The following is a 16,239-nucleotide window of genomic DNA, read 5'->3' as shown; positions in this document are numbered from 1 at the left end:
ACATTGAGTTTGGTGTTTCTTCATTTCAAACTTTTATGATTTTCAAGGTGTGGTCTAGAGCAACAATCTTTTTCTCGAAAAATGGTACCAAATAAAATGCCGCTTTCTAAAGCACCACTTTTTCTGATGCGATGCCTATGTGGCATTATTTTCTAAAAAAATGACATCGATGCCAAACACCGCCTAGAGATATCATGCTTTTCCAATATCATAACCAAACCCATATAAATCCAACATAATGCTTTCTCCAATTCCATCATGCTTTTCCATTATCATAATCGAACCCATATAAATCCAACATAATACTTTCTCCGATTCGATTGCAATCCAAATTCGATTCCAACCGATATAAAACTAGGTGAGCAAATGGATCGGATCATGATCTGATCCAATCCGAGATCCAATCCTATTTGGTTGAATTCAGATCACCCCTGGTCGAATATTCAGATCACCCTTATCCGATTCGAGAAGATCCAATCCGATGTATTATATATTTATAAATATATATGTTATTTATTTATTTATTTATAAATACATTATTTATATTATTTTTTTATAAAATTGTTATATTATTTATTTTTTTATAAAAAAATGTATATATATGACGAAAATAATTAAAAAAATACTTGTATTTTTGTTTTTTTCTTTATTTAAATTGATATATTTTATTTTTTTCTTTTAATAATTTATTAATTTTTAAAGAAAACAAGTCGGGTCAAATAAGATCAGATAAGATTCAAGAGTTCAGATCGACTCCTACTAGGGATTTGACATGAATAGTGCCTAATCGGATTTGAATATGCCCTGATTCAAATCCGATCTGATCCGTTTGCATCCCTATATAAAACTGACATCGATTTGATTCCCGAATGCATGGTTCAAAGTATCAATACAATATGCCCCGTATCGGGCATATCGTATTGTATCTTTTGAAAACGATACTGTCCGAAATGCCTGTTTTCAGGTGTTTTAGACCCCCAATTTTTTAATAATAAAAAGCATGCTAAAAGCTTTCCAAAAAACCAAAATTTGAAAAAAAAAATAGAGTTTCGGCCGTTTCTAAGTGCCGATACGATACGGCCGAAACTCGTATCGTATCGATAACGCCCGAATGTAAACAAATCAAATTCGGATTGCATATATGGATTTTCCCCTTTTGCAGCACTGACCCGATAACGCCCGATGCGATGTCATACGGTCATATACCCAAATCAAGGTTTCGATATCCAAAGTAACCATGTGCAACCCGGGTTCTCACTTCTCAGCACTTCCGTTCCGTAGGAGTTACCTGCTTGCTTGATCACCATCGTCATCGTCGGCTGTCCACGGTGGGCGGTTGATGCGCCGGATTGCCATTGGCGACTCGCATTGGAGAACTGCCATTTTCTTAATCTTAGTGAAACGATTAACGAAGTACCGAACCCTCATCTAAACGAACTCTACTCTTCTCAGCAGATAAACCAGAAATGGCGAATCAATCCATGAAGCGTTTCTTCCATCATCTAGGTAAGCTATATATAGAGCTATTGTTCTATTAGAATTTGTATGAAGAAGTTCTTCTGGGGTTTTATGAGACTGTAGGTTCTGCTCACATTTCAAATCCTGTTTGTAATATTTTCATCTCTATGCCCTCGAATTTTATTGCTTGAGTATTTGCATTAAACTTGTATTTCCGGTTCCTTTTCTATCAGTTCCTCTTTTCCAGATTAGTCTATTGCTGGTACTTTGTTTTTGTGTCATTTATCTAGTTTAAAAATTGTAGGGCTAGAGTGCTTGAGTTTACCTAAACTGATGGCTGGCTGCTTGTATTTTGATTTTTGGGATCAATTTTCTTTTCTTTATTGCACAGGTTTTAGTATAAATATGCTAAAAAAGCAGGAGTCGTATAAGCGTTTTGCATATAAGGTTCTTGTTCGGTGTCAATCACAATCGTCAGAAACGGATAAAGCGGAAACTGACGGTTCGAGAGAGGGGAAGGATGTATCGCGAGTTCCGGTAATGCCTAATCTGAATAAGCAGATAAATTATGATTCGAGAATCAGCAAGTACAGTTCTGATGAAGAGAATTTGAATGATAACAAGCGGAAGTTAGAAGTTGATTGGATCATGAAAGCTCTTGAACCAGCTGTGCAGTTGTACAGGTGGGCTCTGCCAACAGGTCTGTCACTTTCTAGTCATGTATCTTTCCATATTATATTGCTTATGATTGATATGCTTCAAGTATTTAGAGGATGACTACAAATATTTTGGCATAACGGCTAGAAATTGCAGGGTAGTTTTCGTGTTGAAGAGAAATCACATTAAAACATGAGAGTAAGCAACCATTCGTGCCTGATGCAATTAATCCATGCACCTGCTGAAAATCAAGACATTTAAGCCATCCTTTTATTTTATTTTGTTTAGTTTTAATGAAACTTCTATTAATTAATAAATACTTATTGGATTTTTTGGTTTCATGAGATGGGTCAGATTGTCCTTGAGCAAGAGTACCTACTCGGTTGTGGTTGTGTGCATGAGTTGCACATGAAGGAGACTCAAGCTCAATTCCTATGAACTTGTATTCTTTCACGGTTTGGTAGAGGTTGGACAATTCACTAAGTTAAAAAGATTGTTTATGTGTGACACCTCTATAAGATAGGGTAAAAGTCTCAATCACTTGAGTGAAGACCCAGGGTCTACACATAGGTGTAGCAGAGATTACATTAAACAAATCCACTAATAATTATATATAATGTGATCTATTCTAGAGAAAATCTTTTCTCACCTATATCCCTGGACCTAAGAGGGCTATGTCAATCTGGAGGTTATGTTGTCAACCTTGAGTTGCTTAACCAATGAGATCAATCTTGACCAATATCTGAGTGAATTGTTTCTCTATTCTAGAAAAAATATTTTCTCACCTATATCCCTGGACCTAAGAGGGCTATGTCAATATGGATGTTATGTTGTCAACCTTGAGTTGCTTACCCAATGAGATCAATCTTTGACCAATACCTGAGTAGTTTGGTTTGATGGTGTAGTGCCCTAGAGTGAATTATTTCTCAACAAGGAATTCATTATTTGGTTTCCAGGGAATATCCATCTGAGCCCATGAGGTTTAAATAATATTTGGAAAAACATATCTGGATCCAGTGGTTTGCAAAGAGTTTGTGAAATGATTTTTCTAAATTATAACTATAAAAGTATATATTAGATACTATATTTCAAAGTTGGATTGCACTCAGAAAAGGTTTTCTTTGACCAAATATAATACCCAAGGACTGATTTGTAAATAACTGGGATTGGAAAGCATAGTAGTATCTAATTGGGATATTGAAGAATGAAGTGATATTACAGCTAAAAGAATTTAGTAGGAAAGGATTAAATTTCAAAAATTTGGGAGTTCAATTTATAATTCCGATAATGGATCCAATTGCAATTAAAGAAAGTTGTTTGATTTCCCAGTTAGAGGCAATTTCTAATTAATGCATGCAAGGAACAGAAAAATTAGAAGTTTGATTGCTTAAGCTTCTATAGAGATTAGAATCTTCTTTTTTTAGCTTGGTAAGTTGGAATCCTGGATGCTTCTCTAAGGCTCACTGTGTAGCTGGTGTGTATAGAATCAGAAAAATTATAGGTAATTGCCAGACACTTTCTTCTAACAGAACTGAAATTCATATGATCACTTCTTGCCAACCAAAAGTACAACAATGGTTGCTGTTATTTTTCATGAGAAAATTGATTTTAAAAACTTTGTTTTTGTTCTTCCCAACTTTCACATTACTCATCACAAAAGAAAAAGAGGCTTGCACTTTGGCACACATGGGTTCCTCAGGTCTCTTTTTCTCTCCACAAGACCAATTTAGTATTCACATTTTGCAGGGAATAATGATGGGCAAAACTCCCCTTCTAGTAGTCGATCTTTTACAGAGATTGTTGCACACATTCAGCGGAGTAAGGTTGGGATTCAGGACTGGAGCCTGAGTGATCTTACAGTAGGTCTCTTTCTTGTCTATCTTCGTCAAGCAGCTGCTGGCCTGGTGGAAGATGTGAAGGGTGTTCAGATCTCATCTGAATCTATAGTAATTACTTGAATCTGTACCATTTGTACAATAGTTATACTTACTCATGATGAACAAAATATCTCATAGTGCTAACTTAAGCTGATATGGGAACATTTATTACTCTAGAAATTTCAATCACTATTCTTCATCTGAAATATTTAATGCTCAGAGATTTATGTAACTTGTAGTTTTGTAATATTATTAGGTTCAAGAGCTCATCTATCACATTGAACTGGCAAAAGGGGCGTATAAGGAAAATGCTGCAAGTCTTGCACGGCACAGCATGCTTCGAGAAAAGAACATTTTGAAGTTTGTTAAAAATTCCAATGTGATGCGGCCTGGATATTATATAGGCATTGACACCCGCTACAAACTTGTAGTTCTTGGAATACGTGGAACTCATACTGTGTATGACCTGATAACTGATATTGTTTCTTCAAGTGAGAAAGAAATGACATTTGAAGGCTACTCAACCCACTTTGGTACAACTGAAGCTGCTCGCTGGTTTCTTCATCATGAGGTTGGAACATTAAGAAAATGCTTGGAGAAACATGAGGTGGGTAGAGATGTGACCTTATCTTCTGGACAATCCAGTTTTATGATGTATCTGGTAGACCTGTATTTATTAGGACATATGTTTTCATTGTTTCGGTGAGCCTAATATATCTACAGGGATTTAGGTTGAGGCTGGTTGGGCATTCTCTTGGCGGTGCTACAGCTTCATTACTTGCAATAATGCTACGTAAAAAGTCACAGGAGGAGTTGGGTTTTAGTCCTGATATTGTCTCTGCCATTGGGATTGCAACACCACCTTGTGTCTCTAAAGAACTTGCTGAAAGTTGCTGCAGTTATGTTTCAACTATTGTCTTACAGGTATATGGATTCATTCAAAGACTTGTATAAGACAAGTTAATTTGTTTGTTATGTCTAGTTGCTCAAATTTTTTCATTTTTCTGTTCCATTTGCAGGATGATATAATTCCTAGGTTAAGCGTAGCTTCCTTGACAAGGTTGAGGAATGAAATTTTTCAAACCAATTGGTAAGAAGTACAGCATTGGAATATGGTGTTGACTACGTAAAAGCATGTTATTAAAATATATGCATCAGAATGATTCAACACTCATGTACACCAAAGCATTGTACAATGGGAATGTACAAAAAGTAACAATATAAAGAAAATGATTGTTCACAAATAAACTTTCCAAGTCAGGAAAGAATTACAAGGAGCCCCTTGAAAAAGACTTGTGCATTGTCTGTGAGGGGCATCAAAATGCTATTGACCTTCCTTACTACTATTTCATCAGTATTGATTCTATTTTCAAAGATGTGTAATTCCTTTCACCCCAGATACCCTAAAATTGCAAGAGGCGTCATGTCTCAAAATATTTTACCTCTTCTACTCAAATCCTTCAGATATCAGCAATGGGAGAAAAAGCTTCAACAGAAGCTGGGAAGTACCCTTTCATGCCAAAGATTCCTAAGAACTTGGCCTACATCTAGCTGATGATTTGACAGTGAAGGAAAAGGTGATTAGCAGATTGTGGACATGTTGCACATAGTACACAATCACTGTTGGCAAATTCCAATACCATACCCCTCCTTATGTGGTCTTCCAAATTAATTTTGAAGGTTAAGTGCATTATGGAAATATATAGAGTGCTAGAAGTTTTAGTTATGGGGATAATTTCTTTATCCATACCAATGTTTTAAAACGCGGAGGCGTGACACAAGGCGTTCCACTACCTAGAGGCGTGGGGCGTAGTTCAGAACACGAGGCATAAGCCTCCCAAACACAAGGAGGTGCAAGCCTCCTTAAGAGGAGGGGTGTTATGGGCCCGGGCATAGGATCTCGTCACGGGTCGGTCCACGGGGAGAACCTCTAGCTTCCCCTTGCGCCTCCCTTTGCGTGCAAACCCTATCATGGCGAACTAAGGGTGATTTGTTCAAGAGATCACCCTAACTCTCTTAAACTCTTTCTTGACTGAAAACTGAATGCTTTATTCTCAATTTGCAACTCCTTAAATAGGAGATTACAGGAGGTGTGGGAAGATGCCCAGTAGAATTCGACTACTCACAGATAAGGATAAATCACACTTTTAAGATCAAACAGACTCCCTACTTCTAATAGGTAAATCAAACTCTAGAAGATAAGGAAAACTACTAAGAATAAGATAAGATGAGCTGAGAACTAATGAGATAAGCTGCCGCCTTGTGGGCCCCTCCTCACTGCTGCTGTTGGCGGCTGTACGTCCTCCCTACGAACGCATCCACAACATTACACCCCTCCTGGGCGACGAGCTTGTCCCCAATCTCGAGATCTGGGTAGGCGTCTTGCAGGACAGTTCAAGGAATCCAGGTGGCCTCAGCTGATGGTAGGTCGTCCCATTCCACTAGGACTTCGAGAGTACCCTGATTGGCGGGGGATCGAACCAGAGCCCGAGGTTGTAGAATGGGTCTGCCGTCTCTTAAGGGCGGAAGGGAAGGTACCTCATCAGGAGGGGTTCCTATAAATGGCTTGAGCAAGGACACATGGAAGGTATCATGGAGTTTGCTGTGTTCTGGTAGCTCAAGCTGATATGCAACTTTCCCGATTCGCCGTAATACCTTGAAGGATTCGTAAAACTTGGGGGCCAGTTTCGGGGGAGATCTACCTTTGAGAGAGTGTTGTCGATACGGTTGGAGCTTCAACCACACGAACTGTCCGGGCTTGAAAGTTAATTCTCTGTGGCGCTGATCGTAGACATTCTTCATGCGTGTTTGAGCCTGCTGTAAGCAGAGAGTGACTTCCGCCAGGAGGGCATCGCGATCTTGTAGACTACGATCGACTTCTTCCAGCCGTGTCGAACCGGGCTCGTAGGACAGTAGGTGGGGGGGTTCTCGACCATAGACAACCTGGAATGGAGTCATGCCAAGAGAGGAGTGATAGGCCGTGTTGTAGTAGTATTCGGTCCATGGAAGGCAATCCACCCAATGCCGTGGTTGGTCACCCACAAAACAGCGGAGGTACATCTCTATGGTACGGTTTACGACCTCCGTTTGGTCGTCTGTCTGCGGATGGTAGGCGGATGAAAAAGCTAGGGTCGTACCCTGCAATCAAAATAGCTCCTTCCAGAAGGTGCTGGTAAAGACCGGGTCCCTGTCACTGACGATGGACTCGGGTAGCCCATGCAAGCGAAAATATGTGTGAAGAAGACGTGGGCAACCGAAACTGCGTTATATGGGTGGGATAAGGGAATGAAATGGGCATACTTGGAGAAACGATCCACCACCACGAATAAGACTGATTTCCCGCCGACCTTGGGCAAGCCCTCAATTAAGTCCATGGAGATATTAGCCCAGATCTGTGTTGGAAGTGAAAGAGGCTGGAGGAGGCCTGCCGGGTGTAAATTTTCCCATTTTTGTTGTTGACACATGGAGCAATTCTGGATGAAATCCCAAATCGAAGCCCGCATACCATGCCAATGGAAATCGGTGCGGACGCAGTGCAACGTCTTCTGAACCCCTTCATGTGTGGCGTTATGAATGCTGGAGATGACAGCGGGAATTAATGGACAATCGATCGAAAGATATACCCGTCCCTTGTATAGTACTAGTCCATCGTGGATGGACCAGTTCGGGTTGGTTGCTCTGGACTGTATCTCTTGAACCAGGTCCCTCCATTCTGGTGATTGGGGCAGCACACTCCTAATGCTTTCCAATAGGGTGACGCGGGGCTGGGAGATTGCACAAAGGTGTATAGCATCTTCATCACGCTTGGACAGTGCATCCGTGGCCCGATTTAAGGTCCCTGCCTTGTGGTCTACTCGGAAGTCAAACCCGAGCAGTTTACTTGCCCAATGCTGTTGGGGTGGATTGGTAAGCCGCTGCTCTAGTAGGTACTTGAGACTGTAGTGGTCCGTTTTGACGACGAAGGGTCTCCCCCACAAGTATGGCCTCCAGTGTTGTACGGCCTTGGCTAGTCCAATCAACTCGCGCTCGTAGGCCGGTAGCTTTAGGTGTCGGTCAACTAATTTGCGGCTAAAGAAGGCTATGGGGTGCCCTTGCTGTTGTAGTACTGCTCCAATGCCTATATCGGAAGCATCACATTCAACCGTAAATTCCAGGTCAAAGTTTGGTAACTGCAGCACTGGGGTGGAGGAGAGTGCATCCCTTAAGTTTGTGAAGGCGGCGTCCGCTGCTTCATTCCACTGGAGTGCGTTCTTCTTCAGCATCTTGGTTAATGGGGCAACCAAGAGTCCGTAATCCCTTACAAACTTGCGGTAATATCCGGTGAGTCCTAAGAACCCGCGGAGAGCCTTGGTGGACTGAGGTTTGGGCCATTCTTGAATTGCTTAGATCTTGGAGCCATCTACCGAGACACCTTTCCCGCTGATTATATGTCCCAGATAAAGGACCTGTCGCTCCCTGAAGGAACATTTGGCCCGCTTCAGGAATAGTTTGTGTTGGCGCAGTAGCTCCAAAATAGTTCGTAGATGACGAACGTGCTCCACCCATGATGTACTGTAAACCAGGATATCATCGAAAAATACTAGGACGAATTTGCGGAGGTGGGGTCGAAATACCTCATTCATCAAAGACCGAAATGTGGATGGAGCGTTGGTGAGGCCAAACGGCATGACCAAAAATTCGAAGTGGCCATGATGCGTCTGGAATGCTGTTTTTTCCACATCCTCGGGGGCCATCCGGACCTGAAAGTACCCTAATCTGAGATCCAGCTTTGAGAAGTATTGAGACCCGTGGAGTTCATCTAGCAGTTCGTCTACCACGGGAATCGAGAATTTGTCCTTGACAGTTCTGTTGTTAAGTTCCCTGTAATCCACACAAAACCTCCAGGTGCTGTCTTGTTTTGGTACCAATAAGACCGGCGAAGAGAAGGGGGAGCGGCTAGGGCGGATGATTCCTTGTTTCAACATTTCTGCACACTGTCTCGCTATCTCATCTTTTTGCAGGTGCGGGTAGCGGTATGGCCGGACGGCGACAGGTTCTGAACCTGGGGTTAAAGGAATCCGATGGCCACACGATCGGACAGGTGGGAGTCCCTTGGGTTCTGAAAACACGTCCGGGAAGTCGGTGAGAAGTCTCTTCATCTCTGCGGTGTGCATGGCATCGCCATGGAGAGTATGCACCTGCGGTCTTTTCGCCCTTACCCTGGTTCCTTGCCAGGTGACTTGTTTTCCATTCAGGTTGAATGTCATGGTCAGGGCACTGAAGTCCCATAGGATAGGGCCTAGAGTGATGAGCCACTTGACTCCAAGCACTATATCAAACTCGTCCAGGGGTAGTACAAATAAATCAGCGGAGAAGGGTTCGGATTCGACTTGTATTTGGATGTTCCGGCAGATTCCAGGGCTGTGAACTCTCTCCCCATTTGCGACGGCTACTTGAAGTTGCGGTCTGCCTTCCACCGGCAGTTTCAGTTGAAGTGCCACTTGCTTGCTGATAAAATTGTGTGTGTTTCCCGAGTCCACCAGAATACGTACTGGCTTCCCTGCCACCTGTGCCCGCAGCTGCATGGTTTGGGAGTTATGTATTCCGGTGATGGCATGGAGGGAGATCTCAGGTTCTAGTGCTGTATGCTCCTCCTCGTCTTCTTCCAGTTCGTCTACCAAGAGGCAGAATAACCGCTTGCATCGGTGCCCGGCTGAGTACAGCTCGTCGCAGTTGAAGCATTGACCTCTTGCCCGGCGCTCCGCCATCTCAGCTCTAGATAAGCGTTTGATGGGAGGTGCCGTCATGTTGCTTCCTATGCTGGGTGCCGATCTGGAAGTGTTACCTGTGTGAAGCCGTTGTTCCCTGCTGGCTGCCAACGAAGACCCTCCTCCAGTTGATTTCAGGTTTGCCCAAGAAGTCGCTGAACGCCCCATGCTGAAAGACCCTCGGCTGATCTGTAGCTTGCGCTCAAAAGCGCGGGCTAAGTTCATTGCAGTGACCAGGTTGGGAGGACTCTGCATCTCTACATCGACTCTCAGAGGTTCGGCTAGTCTAGCGGTGAACATATCCACCTGCTGATCTGGGCGTACTAAAGAGGCTCTGGCGAGAAGAGTTTGAAATTGCCGCTGGTACTCGACTACGGTCCCGATCTGCTTGAGGTTAATTAACTCTCCCAATGGGTTGCTTGTTAATGGGGGTCCAAATCGAAGGAGGCAGTAGGACTTGAACTGGTCCCAATTGAGTCCTGGTTCCTCCTGCTCTACCCGGTAGAACCAGAGTTGTGCTTCGTCTGTCATATGAAACGCGACCAAACTGACCTTATCCTTTTCCTCCGTGCGCTGATTACGAAAGAATTGCTCGTAGTGGTACAACCATCCCAGTGGGTCGCCGCTGCCGCTGTATGAGGGAAACTCCAGCCGACTGTACTTGGGTATGACCGCTGCTGTTGGAGTGGCGATCTGTCGTTCACCGGATCCCTCCACCAATTCTGGTCGGCGGCTGTTGTTGGTGGTCGCCCCTTCAGGGCTCCTCTCCCTGGTGGAGAAGCACAACTCGAGTAGGCGACGAAGCTCCCTGACATCTTCCTTGACTTCTCTCACTTCCGCGTGGTTCTCCACGAGTCGGTGTTCCAATTCGTGGACCCTGGATGATAGCTGCTCCATATCGCCATGACGTTTGGCTCTGATACCAAAATGTTATGGGCCCGGGCGTAGGATCTCGTCACGGGTCGGTCCACGGGGAGAACCTCTAGCTTCCCCTTGCCCCTCCCTTTGCGTGCAGACCCTATCGTGGCGAACTAAGGGTGATTTGTTCAAGAGATCACCCTAACTCTCCTAAACTCTTTCTTGACTGAAAATTGAATCCTTTATTCTCAATTTGCAGCTCCTCAAATAGGAGATTACAGGAGGTGTGGGAAGATGCCCAGTAGAATTTGACTACTCACAGATAAGGATAAATCACACTTTTAAGATCAAACAGACTCCTACTTCTAATAGGTAAATCAAACTCTAGAAGATAAGGAAAACTACTAAGAATAAGATAAGATGAGCTGAGAACTGATGAGATAAGCTGCCGCCTTGTGGGCTCCTCCTCACTGCTGCTGTCAGCGGCTGTATGTCCTCCCTACGAACGCATCCACAACAAGGGGGGTTAGGAGGAGGATGAAGAGGAAGGGGGGATTTCATTTTTTTCTTTATTTTTAATAAAAATATTTTATATTAAAAAGAATAAATATGCATACCACTTTCTTTCCCCTTATCTTTTCTTCCCTTCCCTTCCCTTCCCTTCCCTTCCCTTTTCTTTTCTTTCATTTTCTCTTTTTTTCTTTTTCTTTCCCTTCCCTTTCCTTTTTTTTTCTTTTTTCTTTTCTTTTTTGTCTTTTTTATAAGATGTGCATGAGGCGCATAAGGTGTACGCCTCATGAAAAAAGTGCATGAGGCGTACGCTTCAAAGGTGTCAGCGCCTCTGGCATACGCCTCGGGGCATTTTGGGAGTGCCTCCAGGCGTATGCCTCCCATGCCTTTTAAAACACTGATCCATACATCATAACTAAAGCTAATTGTGCTAAAGGAGAGAGAAAAACTAAAGTAATCTAATGTATAAATTAAATGAAACTGAAATAAGAGTGATAAAAATTGAAATAAGAAAAGTGGCCTGTAGTAAAATCTTTAAGGGGTATTAGTTTACAACCATGCATTAAGCATAGTTTTCAAGGCGCCAAGGCGAGGCTAGCCGACAGGGGGGTGCCTTGTCGCCTAGGCAGGCGCCTAGGTGATGCCTATTTTTTTATGCAAAAATCATGTATCCTAGGGTAGTTGGCGCCAAGGTGAGGCTAGGCGACAGGGGGGCGCCTTGTCGCCTAGGTGACGCCTATTTTTTTATGCAAAAATCATGTATCCTAGGGTAGTTCCTTTTGCTCCATCACCAACTTTCTTTAATAACCATCCATAATTTTCGTAAGAAAATTATAAACTTCATGTTTAAGTCTAGAAAATCAACATATTTAGGAGAAGAAAAAGAAGAAAAGAAAGAAAATTCAAAAAATATAGGGGCTGAACCCCTATTTTTGTTATAGGAAAAGAAGAAAAGAAAAAGTGGAAGAAGAAGAAGAAGAAGAAATGTCTTGATTAGAAATTTATCAAAAAAAAAAGTGTTGATTAGACAAAATTTTAAGTTCTTCCCTTAATTATTGGTTCAGATTTTGAAGTCATTGAGGGTTCAATACAGCAGTTAGCAATGTTTGTGTTGATAAGCCCTGATAAATAAGAAAATAATAAAAAGAAATTAGTTTATAAACACAAAAAAATATTTTTCTTTAATAATGTCTATTTTATAATTACAATCTCAAAAAATAACAATATAAAAATATTTTATTACACAGTATGCAAAACTGCTTGGCAACTGGGCGAGGCAAGCCTCCAAGGGTGCCTTGTCACCTAGGTGTCGCCTTGACAACTATGGCGTTAAGGCATTGTTTCATGAAAGAAATAAACTGATCACGTTGGTGGACTGAAAGCATTATTTTCAATGAAACAAGTTTTGATTGTTGTAGCCTTGGCAAACCTAGAAATGCAGGAAGGAGGAAATGAGAGTTTTTGGGAGATTTTTTTTTTGGTAGTTTTTGGGAGATTTTTTGAACAAATGAGAGTTGACTTGGCTAAATTGGGTTCTGCCTCGATGCTTTTTCGTGGTTAGGAATTACACTTATGCTAATGTTACTTGATGATGTTGACACATTAACAAATGGCATGCAATCCTTTGTAAATTGCAGAAATAGGATCTTAAGTCTGCTTCTTGGTTTACTCTTGTGAGCTTGCTTTGTCACATGTTAGGTTAATACCTCAGCATTGATGACCAATATAGTTGGTGTCCTTGTTGGATTGGGTTAAATGATTCACTCGGCCCTCCATTTAAGAGAGCTAGTTGAAACTATTTGAAATATTAACGTGATGCTTGCCTTTCTAGTTACAGGAAGTATGAAGTGTTGAAAATGTCAGCCCTGTACATTGAGAAATATCAACAAAAAAATTTTGAGGCATTATTCATTAGGTGGATAGCTGCTGGCATCCATTTATTATTCAATTATCATCATCTTAATAATCTATTTTCCAAAATAACCATGACCTTAGTAGTCAGAATGTAGTACCTGAATGTCTGTCTTTTTCTAGGTCAAGTGTCTTGGAGAAGGAAGAGTGGAAGACAATCATTGACTTGGTTGCAAATGCAAAGCAGGTTGTCTCTTCAGTACAAGATGTGGCTCGGAAACTTGCTGATTATGCCAATTTTAGAAGCAAGACCAATGATTCTGGTAAGTAGAAAGGCTTGCATTATCATTTTTGCCATGGGAAAATAAGTTAACCTTGTGTAAGCTTTTTAGCAATGTTATTTTACACTGTTAATGATTTATATGGTGCTTTAACATTCTTACTATGCTGTCATTCTAACATGGGAATGGGACAGTATGCAATCCAATGATATCTACATTAGGATCTAGGCATTCAAATGGATATATTCTTAAATAAATATGCAAATTGATAGTTGACTGTTGAATATCGAAGGTAGGACTCATGGAATTGATAGTGCCAGCCCTTTGAGATGTAAGCCAATTTCTGCTTGTAACCAGGACCTATTTAATCATCTAGATATAAATCCATACAGTGAAATAGTAAAATGCAAAATCCATATAAGCATATCCAAATATCAAGATGAACATATTGTTCTATTACCCATATCTGTGCCTGATACCCTAGTCAAGCAGTTTATTTCGGCCCTTTTTTTATTTGGGAGAAATGAGCCTGAGGACTTGGTGTGTTATACCTCTATTTATATTGTCATTTCTGATTCTCTCTCTATCTCTCTCTGTATGTTGATAGGTGGAGTTTGTGTGTTGGTTCCATCCTGTTTTTGTCTCCCCTCATGCAAGTCTCTGTTGGATTTAGAGCCTGTTTGTTTTTGGATTTTAAGAGGGGGGAAAGTTGGCCAATGGGATTTTGGTTCCCATTGACCAATGTATCCATCTCCCAGGTGGGCAAATAATTTTCCCACTTGGGGGGAAAGTTGCCAACACTTGGATGGGATAAAATTGCCCCTTTTAATAATGGTTTTTTATGGCTAAAACGGTCATTATCTTATTTACCTGGGAAATAAAAGAACATAGGTAAATGTACTTACCCGGGTAAGTATTTTTTTGAAGATAAATAAAAAATAAACTTTATAAAGCGAATGGGGCCTTAAGGGTATCTGTATCTCCCTTTTATATTCGTCTTTATGAATAAACTGCTTTTGATGGTGTGGCATCAATTAGAAGGGGAAAAAAAATAATAGATGGCTGATTCTTCTCACATGTCCTTTGATTGCAAAATTTGCTGGTTGTTGTCAGATGTTTCCATCAGGAAAATATCATCTACTGTTGCCAAAGTCCCTTCAACCCCAAAGCCTGCAACAAGCAGTAATGCAATTGTTAAACAGGATAAAACCACAGCACCTGAGGAGTTGTTTGTACCTGGGACGATGTATTATCTTAAGAGGAATGTAGATAAAGGTAGTGGAAGCAGCGGCAGTAAAAGCAATGAATCCTTCTCTCTCTGGAAGAGGCATGCAGGTGAACATTTTCAGAGGATCATCCTATCCAGCAACTTGATTTCAGATCATAAGTGTGATAGCCACTACTATGCTCTCAGGGACGTGCTCAAGGGCTTGCCAGCTCACAATCATGAAAGCATCTATTGAAAGATCAAAGACGGTTGTACATATGTTCTCTTAATTTTTTGTAAGCAATGAGTACTTTTAAATTTGGGTCTCCATAATTAACACCAAAGTTTGTTTGTATATTATTGATGGACGTTGGGCATTGTTTGGTGATCGATGCCACAATTCGTTCAAATAATGTAAAAGGGGATTGGTAGCATCTATTCTATGTTCTAAAACCACATGTTCTTCCAAAAGAAAAAATGATGATCGTTGGGCATTGATTGAGCATCAAAGCCCAGCAAACTTTAATCAAAATGATTTATAATCAACAATTCCAGGAGTCTAGAACATTAGACATCACATAATAACTTTACTGGTAATACATTCAACAAGTTTGAGCTTTCAGTCAACTAAAACTTTATTACAAGACACATTATATTGTTTTGAGACCAATGAGTTTAATAGATCATTGATAGGTCCATCTTATGGTATTTTCCTACTATAAAAAATCATTATATATATAATAAATTATTTTTAAAATTTTTGAATTTCTTCTAAAAAATTAAGAAAAAGTATTGTTTTTAACATAAATAGCTGTTAGATCAATGAATTTAATAGATCAATAATAGATACATCTTATAGTTCTTTCCTGCTATAGGAATATCATTTTAACATTTAAACTTATTCTTTTTATAAATTTTGGATATTGTCCAACTTTTGGGGAAAAATCCATACATCTAACAGTACAAGCTTAAAACATGCATAACAGATACAATAAACTAACAAATTTGTGTATTTCAAACATCAAAACATGTAGATTTACTAAATATTGGAGGATTAAATGAGAAGAAAAGGAGATGTACTTTTTTTTTATTTGAGTTGATTTTCTTTAATGAAAAAATGGCGAAGATCTACCACATGCCATTCATCTGTGATACCAATATGACATGTCATGTATTGGTCATATCTCATGAACACTTGAACCTGGTGAAGTCCATGTAATGATCAGTTTGGGTCAAGGGAGGATTGGCTAGTAGGACTATGAATAGAGTTCAAAAGTTTAAAACCTAATATGACATCCAATTCAATTATTTTGGATTCAGATATATGTTTACACAATTTGATAGATTCAAAATTTGAAAATTCCATCATCTTCCTATCTATATCAAAAAAAGCACTTTAATAATCAGATTTTTTGATAGATAAAATAAAAATAGAACTATAAAGGAAACTGACCATACAAGAGTCCTCAAAAGAAAAAAATAAATAAATAAATAAAGAGGAGACCCTAACCAACACTTTAATCCTCTTCAAAAGATTTAGCTTGTTTTTCCATCTCATGAGCTAAGCTATTCCTAGACCTTGAAATGTGTTTAAACACAGCCTTGGTAAAATATTTACAAGAGAACTTAATAAGTTCATATTATCCACAAAACGAGAGCAAGTCCAAGAAACAACATTAGCATCCCCCTCCAAAATAGAAGCAGTTAAAAGAGAATCGGAGAGTACAGTAAAATTTCTAAAATCCTGACTCTTTAGTAAACAAAATAGCCTCCACGGTAGCCTTCAGCTCCAT

General features: G+C 40.4%; 2 protein-coding genes across 2 annotated transcripts; one reads left to right on the top strand and one right to left on the bottom strand.

Annotated features, from left to right (window-relative positions):
• The first annotated feature begins 1,228 nt into the window (after window positions 1-1,228).
• Window positions 1,229-14,882, top strand: LOC104600842 (alpha/beta-Hydrolases superfamily protein). The gene is made up of 8 exons (XM_010263975.2): window positions 1,229-1,506; window positions 1,850-2,158; window positions 3,862-4,061; window positions 4,249-4,599; window positions 4,716-4,916; window positions 5,012-5,082; window positions 13,142-13,281; window positions 14,353-14,882. Exons 1-8 carry the CDS (start codon window positions 1,467-1,469, stop codon window positions 14,700-14,702), a joined length of 1,662 nt encoding a protein of 553 aa, XP_010262277.1. The 5' UTR covers window positions 1,229-1,466; the 3' UTR covers window positions 14,703-14,882.
• LOC109114927 (uncharacterized) lies at window positions 8,225-10,769 on the bottom strand. Its single transcript, XM_019198374.2, has one exon. The coding sequence runs from the start codon at window positions 10,634-10,636 to the stop codon at window positions 8,375-8,377; it is 2,262 nt and encodes a 753-aa protein (XP_019053919.1). The 5' UTR covers window positions 10,637-10,769; the 3' UTR covers window positions 8,225-8,374.
• Window positions 14,883-16,239: the final 1,357 nt, after the last annotated feature.

The sequence above is a fragment of the Nelumbo nucifera genome, chromosome 3, assembly GCF_055504915.1.
Source record: "Nelumbo nucifera cultivar China Antique chromosome 3, China Antique-T2T, whole genome shotgun sequence".
NCBI classification, from domain to species: domain Eukaryota; kingdom Viridiplantae; phylum Streptophyta; class Magnoliopsida; order Proteales; family Nelumbonaceae; genus Nelumbo; species Nelumbo nucifera.
Note: the sequence above shows the minus strand (reverse complement) of the source record. Positions and strands in the feature narration are given on the sequence as shown.

Coding starts and splice junctions, on each gene's coding strand:
- LOC104600842 (XM_010263975.2), top strand. CDS start 1,467: ATGGCGAATCAATCCATGAAGCGTTTCTTCCATCATCTAG. Junction 4,600..4,715: donor AATGCTTGGAGAAACATGAG/GTGGGTAGAGAT, acceptor ATATATCTACAG/GGATTTAGGTTGAGGCTGGT. Junction 13,282..14,352: donor AAGCAAGACCAATGATTCTG/GTAAGTAGAAAG, acceptor GGTTGTTGTCAG/ATGTTTCCATCAGGAAAATA.
- LOC109114927 (XM_019198374.2), bottom strand. CDS start 10,636: ATGGAGCAGCTATCATCCAGGGTCCACGAATTGGAACACCGACTCGTG.